Source organism: Periplaneta americana, chromosome 8, assembly GCF_040183065.1.
Source record: "Periplaneta americana isolate PAMFEO1 chromosome 8, P.americana_PAMFEO1_priV1, whole genome shotgun sequence".
Lineage (NCBI taxonomy): Eukaryota > Metazoa > Arthropoda > Insecta > Blattodea > Blattidae > Periplaneta > Periplaneta americana.
This window is the reverse complement of record NC_091124.1, coordinates 176107862-176124848: the sequence shown is the minus strand read 5'-3', so window position 1 is coordinate 176124848 and position 16987 is coordinate 176107862. Positions and strand designations below refer to the sequence as shown.

General features: G+C 37.2%; 1 protein-coding gene across 1 annotated transcript in view; it reads right to left on the bottom strand.

Annotated features, from left to right (window-relative positions):
- Window positions 1-6200, bottom strand: part of bor (ATPase family AAA domain containing bor) — a 35541-nt gene extending 29341 nt beyond the window's left edge. The window contains exons 1-3 of the mRNA XM_069834099.1: window positions 5676-6200; window positions 5337-5550; window positions 4994-5254 (exon numbers count right to left, since the gene is read on the bottom strand). Of these exons, the coding sequence (XP_069690200.1) occupies window positions 4994-5254; window positions 5337-5550; window positions 5676-5865 (665 nt within the window). The 5' untranslated portion in view covers window positions 5866-6200. The remainder of the gene's footprint in view (window positions 1-4993; window positions 5255-5336; window positions 5551-5675) is intronic.
- Between the last annotated feature and the right edge of the window lie 10787 nt (window positions 6201-16987).

Below are 16987 nucleotides of genomic sequence, written 5' to 3'. Positions count from 1 at the left end.
GGGATGATATTGCAGCATAAAAAGTTGTATCTGATGATGTCGGCATGACCGACAAAAACATTAATACAATATTAAATTATGTAATATAAGGACTTGTACCTTTGCAGACTCTCATTCAGTCCTAACCAGATCGAAAAACTATTTTGCGCGCAACTACTAAATGTACATAGGCCAAATTGAAATGATCGGGACGAAATTGAAATACAAACTGTTGAGCCATTTATACCCGAACCCAAACTTTCAGAAGTCGAAATTGCGATAGAAAATCTGAAAAAGTACAAGTCTCCAGGTATCGATCAATTCCAGCAGAATTAATACAAGAGGATGGAAGTGCATTACTATATAGCGAAGTTTATAAACTTGTACTTGCTATTTGGGAAAAGGAAATTGTACCAGAACAATGGAAGGAGTCCATAATTGTACCTATTTTTAAGAAGGGGGACAAGACTAACTGAGGTAACTTTCGAAGAATATCCCTTTTGTTGATGTCGTACAAAATTTTGTCCAATATTCTTTTGAGAAGATTAACTCCGTACGTAGATGAAATTACTGGGGATCATCAGTTCAGTTTTAGGCATAATAGATCGACTATTGATCAGGTTTTTTGTATTCGACAGATATTGGAGAAAAAATGGGAGTATAAGGGCACAGTACATCAGCTATTCATAGATTTCAAAAAGGCATATGACTCAGTTAAGAGAGAAGTATTATATGATATTCTTATTGAATTTGGTATTACCAAGAAACTAGTTCGATTAATTAAAATGTGTCTCAATGAAACATATAGCAGAGTCTGTATAGGCCAGTTTCTATCTGATGCTTTTCCAATTCACTGTGGGCTAAAGCAGGGAGATGCACTATCACCTTTACTTTTTAACTTCACTTTAGAATATGCCATTAGGAAAGTCCAGGATAACAGGCAGGGTTTGGAATTGAACGGGTTACATCAGCTGCTTGTCTATGCGGATGACGTGAATATGTTAGGAGAAAATCCACAAACGATTAGGGAAAACACGGGAATTTTACTGGAAGCAAGTAAAGCGATCGGTTTAGAAGTAAATCCCGAAAAACAAAGTATATGATTATGTCTCGTGATCAGAATATTGTACGAAATGGAAATATAAAAATTGGAGATTTATCCTTCGAAGGTAAAAGGTAAAGGTGTCCCCGTAACATGCCATGAAGGCACTTGGGGGGCATGGAGGTAGAGCCCCATGCTTTCCATGACCTCGGCACTAGAATGAGGTGGTGTGGTCGGCACCACGCTCTGACCGCCTTTTACCCCGGGAAAGACCCAGTACTCAATTTTATAGAAGGCTGAGTGAACCTTGGGGCCGTTCTGAAAGTTTGGCAACGAGAAAAAATCCTGTTACCACCTGTTATCCTTCGAAGAGGTGGAAAAAATTCAAATATCTTGGAGCAACAGTAACAAATATAAATGACACTCAGGAGGAAATTAAATGCAGAATAAATATGGGAAATGCGTGTTATTATTCTGTTGAGAAGCTTTTATCATCTAGTCTGCTGTCAAAAAATCTGAGAGTTAGAATTTATAAAACAGTTATATTACCGGTTGTTCTGTATGGTTGTGAAACTTGGACTCTCACTCTGAGAGAGGAACAGAGATTAAGGGTGTTTGAGAATAAGGTTCTTAGGAAAATATTTGGGGCTAAGAGGGATGAAGTTACAGGAGAATGGAGAAAGTTACACAACACAGAACTGCACGCATTGTATTCTTCACCTGACATAATTAGGAACATTAAATCCAGACGTTTGAGATGGGCAGGGCATGTAGCATGTATGGGCGAATCCAGAAATGCATATAGAGTGTTAGTTGGGAGACCAGAGGAAAAAAGACCTTTGGGGAGGCCAAGACGTAGATGGGAGGATAATATTAAAATGGATTTGAGGGAGGTGGGATATGATGATAGAGACTGGATTAATCTTGCACAGGATAGGGACCGATGGCGGGCTTATGTGAGGGCGACAATGAACCTTCGGATTCCTTAAAAGCCATTTGTAAGTAAGTAAGGACTTGTACCTTACACATATATAAAGTAAAGTCATTGACTGAAAATAAATCTTTGCATTGTATATCATAGACTTTTCTGAAAAATTATTCAAAATGAACTGCAAAACATATTTTCTTCCTGTACTAGTGGCTCAGTGAATAAACATACAGCATACTTTTCGACAATAAAGCATATCTGTAGTGTACCAGGAGGGCCTTGGGAAATAGTATAAAATAAGAATACGAATATCAGAACATATGCATAAACATAAAAATTCTATTTATGGCAGTCAGATGTACATGAATTGCCATTTTATGTCTTGAATATAACATCCCGCAAATGGCCTCCATCGACGTTGACTGTGACTGGACGTTCTTCATTGTCTTCAAGTTCACTTCATCAGACATTGCCAGAGCAGACAAAATGGTCTCATCTTGCTGCACTCTTTCAAGAAATGTTATACAAAATGTTATTGTTGTTTTCTAATGCACCCCAATATTTTTCAAAGATATTATCATGGCCAGCCACTGAAGCACAGATTTTGAGGTGTTCCGAATCCATTTCTTGGTTTGAGTTGCACAATGGGCAGTTAGGACACTGATATATTCCAATTCTATGCAGGTGTTTGGCCAAACAATCATGGCCTGTTGCCAATCTAAATGCAGCTACAGACGATTTTCGTGGTAAATCGGGAATCAACTGTGGATTATGATGCAGAGAGTTCCATTTTTTCCCTATGTTATGCAAAATATTGTAGCCTATTCTGTCTATCTTCTGGTAGCAGCCCTTGACACACCTGCAATTTGTAAGGATGGGATTTCAAGTCAGACTTCACAAACCTACACAGGGAAGTACGAGACATGCGTAATGTCATATGGCGACGAATCGATCGCTACAGATTTCATTGCAGAGCCATATAGACATGATGGATATTTTCAGGTGTACAAACTGTTTTCTGTAGCCCCTCATGTTTCGTATTCACAACTGAACCATATGTTCTCCACAGATTCACCCACCTGGATATCGTCCTTCTGTCTGGAATATGGTGATGATGGTTATCTCCATGTCATAACCCATGCTGCGCGAAAATAACACTATTTCAACACGAATATATGCTTCCCCTGCCCCAATACGGATCTCCTGCTACCAACGGTTCATGGCTAACAAAATGGCAATAATAGTTGTTTTGTTTGGGCAAAACAATTAACAGAAGAATCCATTAATAACTACATGATTACCAATACAAAATGTACTATTTCCCGTGGCCCACCTTGTACTTCCAATAATATCGGTATACTGGTCAGTCACATGGGCATAATGTACAACTAAATTTAACAGAAGAAATACTGAAATCAGAAGTAAACACTGAAATACTGAAACAATTGTCTTTAGAGACAATTAATATTAGGTACCCTTCACAAAACTGGCTTCATTTATACACCGACGGATCCTTGATCTCCAGAGAACAAGGTGCCGGTGCAGGTGTTACGTGCTGTCTCTTCTCACTTTATAGATCTCTTGGATATGGAACAACAAGTTTTGATGGTGAAATCATTGCAATAAGGGAAAGTCTCAGGAATCTTCTATGCCACATCAATAAATTTAGGAATGCAGTTATATTGTCAGACTCCAAAGCAGCTATTCTATCAATAGTCTCTAAACACACACCTTCATCTCAAACAGCAGAAATAACTAAAATGCTCTCTCAATTAATATCACTCAATAAAAGAATTGTATTCCAATGGATACCATCCCATTGTGGAATCCTGGGAAATGAGAATGAGGATGCTTTAGCAAAGAAGGGCAGCACTGCTACTTACAGACCTGTTACTAAATCTACGTATTACTCTGTGAAAAGATTTATTAAATCTACATACTTAGAATTCAACAAACAAAATTTGATAACACAATCCCAAGGGAAAAAATGGAACTCTCTGCATCAAAATCCACAGTTAATTCCCGATTTACCACGAAAATCATCTGTAGCTGCATTTAGATTGGCAACAGGCCATGATTGTTTGGCCAAACACCTGCATAGAATTGGAATATATCAGTCCCCTAACTGTCCATTGTGCAACTCAAACCAAGAAATGGATTCGGAACACCTCAAAATGTGTGCTTCAGTGGCTGGTCATGATAATATCTTTGAAAAATATTGGGGTGCAAGAGGTCAAATGACTTCATTGTCACACGCCTGGCATTAGAAAACAACAACAACTAAACAATGTTCTGTGATATTGCTAAAGCTGGTCCGGAAAAGAAAAAGAAATTAGCTGGATCACTGGCTAGGAAGAAACTGCCTACTTAAGGATGTACTGGAAGGAAAGATGAATGGAAAAAAAGTTCGGGACAGAAGAAGATAACAGAGACAACATTAAGATACCGGTACATGGATCATGTGTGGAGACCAAGAGGAAGACGGAAATGAGGAAATATTGGATAATGCCGGGTTTGCAGTGAAAGACTAGTCTTTGGCAGAACACTGTAAACGAATAGCCATTTAATAGAAAAAGGAGAACTAAGAAAAAGACTAATGAAGAGCTCTGTGTGGAGTATGACACTGTTAAGGGGAAGAAACATGAACTTTACGACAAACTGAAAAGAAGAATCATTTGAAATGTGGATATGAAGAAGAATGGAGAATGTGAAATGGACAGACAAAAATGAAGTTGTGCTAGAGAGTGGATGAAGAAAGAATAATGCTGAAACTGATCAGGAAGAGAAAGAGAAATTAGCTGGGTCACTGGCTAAGAAGAAACTGCTTACTGAACAACGCACTGGAAGGAATGGTAAACAGGAAAAAAAGTTAGGGCAGAAGAGGATATCAGATGATAGACAACATTAAGATAAAAGGATCGTATAAAGAGATGGAGAGTAAGGTGGAAAAGAGAGAAGGTTGGAGAGTGCTGAGTTTGCAGTGAAGGACCTGCCCTAGGGCTGAAAACTATGAAGGAATGAAAATATTGTCAATGTAAACTTACTTGATAGACTCCAAAACTGTAATTCTATTTTCGGCTGCCTTCAATCGAATCTGCTCAAGTGTCAAGTCTTGGTTCTCCCTGTCCACCTTCGCTTTAGCCCGCAATTCTGCTTCCAGCCTTTTCATCTCATTCTGGTGTCTGAGTTCCATCTCGTGTTCAATGGTAGCCTTTCGCATAGATTCCTGTTTGGCCACAGACTCCTCCTGACGACGAAGGTTTTCATCGTTAATTCGCTGTTGCTGCAGTAATTGGTCTTCATACCTAAAATTATAAGAGAAAAACTATTGTGATTCATGAATCCATATGCAACAAAAATGAACACAATACATAAGTAATTCTTCACCTTTTACGAGCCAACTGATCTTGATATTGAGCACGAATTTGACTTTGCTTTGTTTCCTCTTGCAAAGTCTTGCGCTTCTCTTCACCATCTACCCTCTTCTGTTCAACTCTACTGTGTTCAATATGAGCTTCATACTCTTTTACTTTAGCAAAATATTCTTGCTGTTTCGTTTGTTCTTGTTGTTTGGACAGATCCAAAGCTTCTTTAGCAAATTCTAAAACATGACGAAACATACAACTGGTATGACATGCGTTAACTTTTTATACATGGAATTTCAGGCACCTATGTAATGGCAGAATAAATTTATATACCATTTTCGGGCAATAAATTTGTACTTACTTGATCGTTCTAACTCTTTTGCAGCTTGGGCAGCTCTTTCTAAGGCCGAGGAATCAAACCGGTAAGCTTCCATTGCCGTTTTAGTACTTTTATCATCGCTACCTCCACCACCACCTTCACTGGGAGGAATTGGAATTTGTGGTACGTCTGAGGGTGGCTGGTTCCCTCGATATCCAAATAGCCACGACATTTTATTTTATAACTTTTATTATAAAATTATGGTTACCTATAGCTGCACACGACCACCACGAGGTTCCAGTCTCAAAGTTATGCAATTCCACCAATAGCGAATAAGATCACTCTTCATATGCACTTTATTTACAAGCAGGCAACATACAATTTAATCACAAATTTACCTCTTAATAACGTATGGAAGGTTATTCGGTCACACGTCAGTTCTTTGGCAGCGCTGCATTACAAAACAATAAAACACAAGAAATAATGGGTATACAAAGAGTTTGTAAAATGTAAGTATTACAAACTTTTTGTGCGTATAGCAGTACTCTTGTAAATAAAATAGCCTTGTACGCTTCTACTTTTCACTGTTCAGTTAGTTCAGTGTGAACAACAGTACAACTAGCGACTATCTAGCAAGCTATTCGTCTAGTTCATATTATCACAGTCTAGTATATACAGTAGCGAAGCTCAATACGTAGTAAATATGTAAACATTAGATAGATGCTCACCACTAGGATCGCTAATATCGCCTCATTACAGGCAATGCAACAGTCTATTGTTTCTAGCACCCTCAAAACTCAATCTTCGTGACTATATCCTAGTAGACTGTGATATCACAGTCTAGTATATACAGTCGCGAAGCTCAATACGTAGTAAATATGCAAACATTAGGTAGTTGCTCACCACTAGGATCGCTAATATCGCCTCATTACAGGCAATGCAAAATAGTACCGTCACATCTTAGCATGCAGGCTTTCACGTACCGTCACAGTCTATTGTTTCTAGCACCCTCAAAACTCAAGCTTCGTGACTGTATATAGTAGACTGTGGTGATATTATCTAGGCTATTCACCAACAAACTAGAAAGAGAAAGCTATACATAGACTTACTAAATAACCGCTAGACCGCTCACTGGCGCTAGTGTCGACGAGCGGCCATTTGTTTGGTAGAGCTGAATATGTATGGTTCTTTCGTGTGCTGTTTTTATTGCAGCAATGCACACGGATCTAACGATAACGAAGGAAGGAATGTTATATTTCACTGGTTAGTTAATCCTTAATTTCTACGACGATTTTTTCTCCATATTATGTTACAGAAGACTAACTATTGTTCTTGCCATGTGACTCTTTATGCTTCAAGTTTTCTCTGAGTAAAGATTCGCTTAACCGAAAGTGGATAGGTGCAATCCGCAGAGAGAATTTCTACCCTACATTGAATCATTCAGTGTGTTCAACTCATTTGGAAGATAGTTTATTAACCTTTAAAATTACGTTATTACACACTGCTATTGTCCTTCACTCACTCTATATCATTCATTTTCTCCACACAGCTGTTGTTTCAGTGCATACATGAATAATAAAATTATTCACCGAACTTAAACATACAGAAACTGTATAAATTATAAAAATATTTTTTAATATAACTGACTGAAAGTAATTCCTGTCTTAGTTACGGATTAATGAAACATTTTCTTGTGCTATTGCTGCTGCTGCTGCTACTGCTATTATTACTACTACTATTCCTGCTACTGCTGCTACTACTTTTTTGATTTCATACAGCAGTTTAACCTACCACGGCCGACTTGATGCTCGCTTTGCTTCTTCCTTACCAAAAAGCGAAGGGGACATCAAGTCGGCCGTGAAACTACAGACTGAATTAAAAAGTTGACATTTCTTTTATTAACCGTGGTTATGAATGTTCACATTCAGAGTTCCTATGAAAATGATGCAAGTCTGAACACAGTACCTATCTCTGACAGCCAGGGTTGTCGGGTATCCCAATTTGGGCGGGATTCTCCCAATTTCCTGGTTGAGTCCCGATTAAAGGGAGTCCCGATTTTGCAGATATTTGCCTTGAACATATTTAAACAAATTAGTCTGTATTTCCTATTATCCGATATTTTTATTTATATATTGACTCAAATGGTAACACTGTAAACATAGAGATAACCTGCGGATATTTAGTAAGTCTATGAGGTAGCCCAGCTGATTGCCGCAAAGCAACTAAACTCGCAAAATAATAAATCTTCTAGTTCTACCGCATTGTTTATTAATCCGTTTCGGTCCCTAGTCGTTGTTCTCGCAATTAGTAAACATTGTGTATTTCAAGTGCGTTGACTGGCAAGAAAGACAGCGTTTTGATATCGCACTTTACACTAATAACAGAGACATACAATTGCTGCGTTTTATAGTTTAGTGACCTATGTTTAAAGATGGATTCATTGTCAGATAGTGAAACTGTTGCAGTACCGGTTCCAAAATTAATTTATTAGCAAATTGTTAAAACACAGACTATTCGCGGTTAGTAAAAGAAAAAATTATTGTAGTGTTCACTGTACTATGAGTCGTTCGTATTTTAGTGTTTCTCATGGAGGCGAATAGGCCCATTACATTAAAACGCATGTGAACACTGTGCAGAAAACTGCTATAAATCTTATGATAGGCTAAATTGTTGACAAGTCTAATGTCTTAGGTTAGCTTCTGATATCCCGACTTCCCTCGCAGAAAACCTAGCAACTCTGCTGACAGTAGAGACACGGTGTTAAAGGTATATCGCAAAGGAAGTATTGTTCATTTAAACAAAAACATTTAGCTTTCGGATACGCAATACAACATGTATTCAAATAGCGGTTTCGAAATCCCGCGCGTTTTCTACCTAACAAATGGCGGCTTTCTGCTGCTTCAATTTGGGAACATATTTCTCACTTCTCCGCTACGGCGTGGTAGGGGCTCGTTTATATAGAGTGGCTGTTGCACGCCATTTAATAAGCAACCAAAACAAAGTGGGCGTGGTGAAATTTAAGACCAAACCCCTACAGCTGAGGCTGCGCAGAAGTTTAGAGTAGGGACTAATAGGGATATCCTGAACTAGCACCAACAGATAGCGCGCGTGTATTTTGAGGGATGTGCTTTGAGTGTGCATTTATTTTCCAGTATATAAACATTGAGGTTTTACGTAGTGCACTGGTATATTAAATACTCTTAAAAACAACACAAAATGGCAAATTCTTGTTGTGTTCGTATGTGTAAAAACCAGGAAAAGCTTCGGTAAGATCCCGAAAGATTCTGAATATATGCTTTCAAACTTAAAAAATTATAACTAATTAAATTGCGCCCATTAAACAAAAATAATTACTTCAAGTAAGAAATTGCTGACTATAGTTTCATTTTTGAAGAGGGCAAAAAAATGGAATAAAAACATGCAAGTTATGTTAGTTTAGATTATATTCAGTACTCGTAGGAGTCTCCGAAGTTTATGCTTGCATTTTCGGAATTTACAATGTGACAATACTAGGCCTACAGTAAACTCTCAATTAGGCCTAACTGGGTTGTTTATTATCCAGGACGATCCGTAGTGAAAAAATATAGGTCTATAAATAATACAGTCTATGTATAAAATAAGAAAGTAGGGGAACATTGACTCCAAAAATGTATTTCGTTAATACTGCCTTTAATGCAGACTAATTATTATTAGAACCATGTTTTAACTTCAAAATCATCCTACATAGTATTCAAAACTGCATGTTCTTAGCCTACAAAACGCACGAATAATCGTGATACTACTGTGATCATATTACATCACCCTATTAAAAATTGCCTTTGATCTCTCTGCAACTAGAGAAAAAACTACGAGGAATTCAAGCCCGATAGTCTCTTCTCTATAAAAGAACACATTGATGGCTGCATATTCTGCTTTTTGTGTAAGGTACTTACAATACTAATGATTAAAGAGGCAATAGTCACCTTCGACAAAGTTCCACTTCTTTTTATTCGTGCACTTCGTTCTCAAAGTTCTCGTTTAGGTTCATGAACATTCAATTTACTCGTATCCATATTCTGCATACTGCAGATTTCCTTATCCATTTCCTATGGGGAATCGCTCAGTATTATACAAGTTTACGTTATTATTTATTGTAAATTAAATTAAATACTGAACTACATTAAATTATACTGGGTTATACAAAATAATTATAAATATAATTTTGACACGCACAGAAAACCAACAAGCGGGAGAACGTAATCAACTGTAGCATATGCCATAATACAGCCCTACAACATGTTGTGCCGCATGGAACGCTCCTGCCATCTAACGGTAAAACTTCGCATAAGATATTCCTGCATCCACCGCCATGCTTTGGGAGAAGCACCGGCTAGCAGACGGCTGTACTATGCAATGTTCAATGTTTAATATACATGTTTGGTGTCTCTTATAAATCACTCTGAATGCATAAATAAAAACAAATCCTATTAACATTTAAAGCGACCACGTTATGGATATAATCAAGCTTAGTTACCGTTAGTCTGACAAGAAACAAAAGAAAACTGTAACAATTTGATACCGTAACTAAAGATGTTGTATAGTTATTTGATAATATATAGAGCGAACAGAAATACAAATGCATATAGTAGTAATAGTTCAGATGAAAAGAAAATTATTAGTATTAACTGTTATTAACAAAACACTGCCTGTGTAAGACATTACATTACGCCTATACTGTAAACACATGTTTGCTTTGATGTGGACCAGAAACGAATATATGTATTCGCTTCCATATCACATAATAGACACATGTAAAATAAAAACACGTACCTCAGGTTCTAGTTTGAAATATAAGTAGGCCTATCACACATTAGTTTATTATCACAGCTGTAGTATGAAATAAACGTCACATGCATGAATCAATCATATAATAAAACTCAGACCTTGTGTACAGAACATCTTATAGATTTATTAATTTGTCATACAGAATAATATCTGTAATATTGACAATTAATATTTGAGGAGAAAAATTCGCTCCGGCGCCCGGGATCGAACCCGGGTCCTTGGTTCTACATACCAAGCGCTCTGACCACTGAGCTACGCCGAATTCAATCCACAGCACGGGATCGAATTCTCCTCCTTCAATGTTTCCCTTTGTGGCCTGATTCCAAGTTCGGCATATATGTTGACGTATATGTCCAATGTCAACTGCTATTATACTAGGAGCGCACTCAGCCGAGAGACTTGTTTGGCCGGGATTCCTCGTTCCGCGCAGCCGAGACTGTAGGGACTTGGCCTGAACGAGTACGATTCGGATGATTTTTTTAAAGTTGTTCCCCAGTCTTTACAAGTTTCAAAACTATACCATAATACCACAGTCTAGTATATACAGTCACGAAGCTTGAGTTTATGAGGGTACCGGTACTAGGAACAATAGACTATGCAGGCACTACTGGAATTTCGCATTGTCTGTGATGAAGCGATACTAGCGATCCTAGTGGTTAGCAACTATCTATGATTAGATTAGATTAGATCTTTATTAGCCGATAGAATTACAAGCATTCATGGCGTCGTCAGTACACAAGAAAAATGACATAACATACAATATAATACAAATATAGACTTAATTCTAAATAAATTTAACAGTTTAATATTACGTGACATGCAAAAGAAAAGAAAACAAAATATATATGACAAGCTTGATCTTCAGTCTCCACTGTTCTAGCTAGTATCTTCTCTTTTTGCTTTCCCTGTCTTTTCTTCAACTCTGAGTTACCTGAAACATAAATGGTCAAGGGCAGTATCAAGAAACGTTAAATACTAAAATTTTAAATTTAGATATTCATTTGTGCAAAATGGCATATGTGTTAATAAAATGTTCTTTACCTCTTTTTTTAATTTTCTTATGTTAAGTTCTTTGATTTTCTGTGAAAGTTTATTATATAAATTGCTGCCTCTATGTGATATGCTGTTAAGACTTCTGGTAAGCCTGTGGTAATTCAGATGTATGTTTTGGGATGTTCTGGTGTTATACTCATGATAGGTTGAATTTGTTTTAAAGGAATCTATGTTTTGATGAATAAAGCACACTGTTTCTAAAATATATATGCAGGGTACAGGTAAGATTTTTAGATCTCTGAAAATGTTTATACTTTCAGTCCGAATAGGAACTTTTTTGATGATTTTGAGTATTCTTTTCTGCAATTTGAGGACTTGTGTCACTTTTGGAGAAGATCCCCAAGTAATAATGCCATATGATAGTATTGAATGAACATATCCAAAATAGACTGATATTAAAAGTTCCATGGATGATATCTTCGCAAGGACTCGAAAAGCATAACATAAGCGACTCAGCTTCTCAGTTAGATGTTGTATATGCTTTTCCCATGTTAGACTGGAATCTATCCATATACCTAAAAATTTAGAGCTTTTGGATGCATATTTACTACTTATTGAACTTCGTGACTGTATATACCAAGCCCCTACAGTCTCGGCTGCGCGGAACAAGGAAACCGGGTCAAATTGAACGCTGCGCTTGCCGCCATGATGTTGGAGAGCAGACGCATATAATAATAATAATAATAATAATAATAATAATAATAATAATAATAATAATAATAATAATAGCAGTACGTAAATCACGCAATTTAACGCTGTGATGATCTAAAATTGACAGATTATGTCCATTTTCGACGTTTAACGTAAAATTAGGACGAAATAAATATATTCAAACTTTCGTTGATATGGGTCAGAGCATTAAAGGAAAGAAAACACGTAGGCAGCAATTGATAGAAAACATGCTCATACATCCATATGTAGGCCTACACAATACACATTATAGAATGTATAATTTTACATTAATCAGCATATTGTTAGGTTTCAGAGAATCGAAAATTATATTAATATATATTACTCTTAGATCACAAGACGTAAATACATGCACCTTGATTACACAAGTTCTTATTATAATCAAATTCTTAAGTGAAATAAATATGTGATAATCAGTATAGACCTGTTGTTAAGTTTTAGAGAATCGAAAATTATATTACCGGTACTTTTAGACCGCAAGACATAAGTAACCACACAAAATATAATGCGCAAAGGTAGCAAAATTACATTGCATTTATAAGTCATTCTTCAATTAATAAAGGGAATGCTATCAATTATAAAAAGTAGCGTACCGGTACCTAATATATTGCAAATAATAGGGAACATGAAGACCTAAAAGCTAAACATAATCACATTATGCAAAATAAAAAACATTCTTTTTGAGTGGATTTCTTTACATTATATATATATATATATATATATATATATATATATATATATATATATATATATATATATATATATATATATATATATATATATATATATCATTGCTTGCGGAGTGATAGTACGTAATGTTATGCAAATATGTAATATCAATAAGATGACATTCCTTGCTTTTTTAATAATATATAACCAGTAAAATATAAAAAAGGCTATTTATATTTGAACTATATGCATTTATAACCCCCGGTGAAAAATAATGCATTAGGAATATCTGCAAAAACAAAACAACAACAAAAATTGCTGTGCAAATGACAGCATAGACCACTCACAAATATAAAGTAATTTTAAATAAGTACTTCAACCCAATTTGAAAAGACAACATAGGCTGGCTCTTGATTCTTGAAAGGGGAGATTTAGGTAAATGCTGCCTCATGATGACTTAAAAATTGACACATTAAAATGTAAGATATTATAATAGGCCTTCATATTAGTTACGTAACTATTTACCTACATTTATAACCACAATGAAAGATAATATTGGGAATGTCTGCAAAACAAATTCATGTGCAATTGACAATATAGATACCAAAAAAAAAAAACTAATTTTAAATGAAAGGATAACAACAAAGGCCTACCTCTAAATTCTTGAAAGGATGTTTTGTGATAGATGCTGCCAGATGACGTAGAGATTAACAATTACATTACAAGTTAACAGGGATGATACAGCAACATCTTTCAAAATTCTATTGGCATTACTTTTCCAAAAATCTGTCTTTAAAATGAGCCGAACACAATTTTACCTAAAGTGAAGGCATAAATTTATCTCTTTTAATAGCAACAAGCCACTTAGCAAGTAGCTCGGGCTTCGTCAAAGGGAACCTGTAAAGATGGATTGTTGCCTAATTATAAACTTATTCAACTACGGTATCTAAGATATACATATGTTACAGTTTCAATGTAGCCTCCAGAATTCAATTGTATTATTTTAAAGCTTGTGTACTTACTTGTCAAAAGAAATTCCTGACTCTCTAAGCCTCACAGGAAACTACCATTTTACACTATTTACAAAGCACATCACTTCATATCAACTATAATAATATTTACAAGACATACAATTTCATACTGTTATCATCAGTAATTGATTAACTAGCGGACTTACTCGTGTTAATTATGTACATAAGTCTGTGCGGCTTACAGCTGTTTCGGTGCTCCATCACACCATCCTCAGAGCCTACTAGATCTCGGAGTCATCTCGAACTTCTCTGCCTGTTATGTGGGTGCGTTTGATTGTTGAAAGGTGTTGAATAGTGGAGTCAAATAGTGTGTGTGTACTGAAATTAATCTGTGTGTTGAGAATTTGATCGGGGTGTGTTTGTATATTTCGTATTGTTCTAGTGTGTTGAGTTTTTGGTTCTTGGGTTGTATGTGTAGGATTTCCATGTCCGCATAACACGAGTAAGTCCGCTAGTTAATTAATTACTTATATTCAAGTGTTAAAAGTAGTGTACGCAAGATTCAAAATGAATTTACATCACTTTCACATTGTTCACAAAAAACACCCGAGACTAAACACAGCACAAGCAGGCCACTACCGTGTTTACCGCTGTTTCTACCAATTTAATGGCGGCGTAAACATGCGCAGACTGGTTTCAATTTTGGACAGCACACCAGCGCTCCGTGTGAGTCTAGTATACTATATACCGGTAACGTCTTTGGTATATACTAGACTGTGAAAATACTGTATATTACAGAATGGAAGTTGGCCCTAACTATGTTAAACAATCTTTATCTCTAAGCTCGTAACTTGAGTAAAATACACTACTGCTTGTGAAAAGTGCAACACCCAGAAAGAATGGCCCGAACGACTCCAAACTCGGGAGATGTGTAGAACAGTTTACCACCAATAATTGATTATATTTCCACAGAGATGGCGTACACATAGACCCAACAGTGACATCTCTTGTGTCACCAGAGAGGTCAGTGTTATGCCTTGCTGAGTCAGAGCAGAGCTTCCAAACGAAGTGGAAACGTGAAAGCTAGTGCAGGTATGCCTCGTCGACGTGGAAGGGCGCAATATCAGCACGTGAGTTCGGACGGGGCAAAATGGTTGGTCTCCGGGAAGCAGGTTTGTTATACCGTGACATTTCGGCTCGTACAGGGCATGCTGCTACGACAGTGATGCGTGTGTGGAACCAGTGGATAGAAGAGGGTCGTACGCAGAGACGAGCGGGTACTGGACCACGTAATGTGACCACAGCACGGGATACCGCCATCTTGTCCGCATGGCCGTGACGGACCGTACAGCTTCATCCACAGTGTTGAGTCGACGTTGGAGTCCTGAAACGGGTTGGACCTGTCTGCGTCGAAGGTTCGTCGCCGTCTTTTGACGGCTGGACTAGTGGCTTGCATGCCGTTGCGTCGGCTTCCATTGTCCAGAAACCACCAACGCCCCAGACTGCAATGGGCATGTGAACGCCGTCACTGGCGTGCTGAGAGGCAAAATGTAGTGTTTTCGGGCTAGTCACGCTTCAACTTGTCCTACAATGATGACCGCATACGTGTTAGGCGCTACCGTGGTGAACGCAGTCTGAGAACCTACGTTGTTGAGCGGCATAGCGGACAAACCCCTAGTGTGATGGTTTGGCGCGCCATTGGATACAATATGCGATCTCGCCTCCTATGTATTCAGAGCAATCTGAACAACAACTGCTACATTAAGGAGGTTTTAGAGCCCGAGGTATTGCCCCTCCTTCAGGAAACTCTACATGCCATATTTCAGTAGGACAATGCCCGGTTACATGTGGCGAGGATTGTGCAAGCATTCTTCGAAGAATGACGGGTATCACTGATTTCCTGGCCAGCACGTTCGCCAGACATGTCGACCATCGAATGTCTGAGATATGGTTGGTCGGCAACTTGTTCGTCATGGTCCTCCAGCACCCACTCTTGACGCTTTTCGGACTCGCATACAAAGTGCATGGAGGGAGATTCCCCAGGAACGTAGTCAGGCCCTCTTTGATTCCATGCTACGACGTTTAGAGGCTCTGATTGCAGCGCATGGAGACTTCACACCATACTGAAATCTCACGGTCACAGATCAAGTACAGTTCTGTAATTCTAATCATTTGTGTATTGTCATGTACCTAATCTATGGTATCAATTTAATTTCAGTCACATGTATCCTTCTTGGTGTTGCAATTTCCACAAACATTAGTGTATAACACTTCAAAACACACTTTCAGGCTTTTTTGTTTTTTTTTGGTAATAGTGTATAAATTGAAGATCTGTAATTCATGCGTCAGGAGAAAGGAAAATAATTTCAGTGGTATATTTACTTATGCCTATATTTAGTACCACAACCGTTTGGCTTAACAAGGATTCAAGTTTATTCCGCCGTAGAACGTAACAAATTGTTATAAATAAATGTTTAAATTACTTTTTCCACCAACATAACATGCTGTATTTAAAAAATCTGATGTTACAACCTTTTTCTAGAGAGGTCTTCAATTACGTTCTCTATTGTCCCTCCTTTCAAAATACTGCCAACGATAAACCAAATAAATGGTTCACAAACAATGAACTTAAACTAAACACAGATAAAATGACTATAATTCCATTTGAAGCCTAGTTGAAACCTAATATGGCAATACAATATTAAAATAGTATTTCGACAATGACATCCAAAATTCTGCTATGTTGTAGTAGCAATCTGAGGACTTCTTCCTTAGTTAGCCAGATGTTTACAATGTGTTATACAAAAGCTCAGATTGTTGATATGGTTTTCAGTTATGACAAAATAAATATCGCCGTATTATAAGAGTAGCAGTGCAATTGTATTCTGAAAGATATCCTGATCATGCCACACCTTCGCGATCTGTCGTTACAAACACAGAAAAAAAAAAAAACACTTGAAGACACTGGAACCGTGGGTAATAGAAGACACCAACAATGCAAGATAGTAACCAATGAGAGAAATGTAATTAACCATTTAGCAGCTGTGTCATACAGTCCACATATCAGTAGGCCTACGAGATAGATTGGATGTGAGAGTGGGATCAGTCAAAGAAATGTTCTGCAAATACTACATTTCAACAAATTCC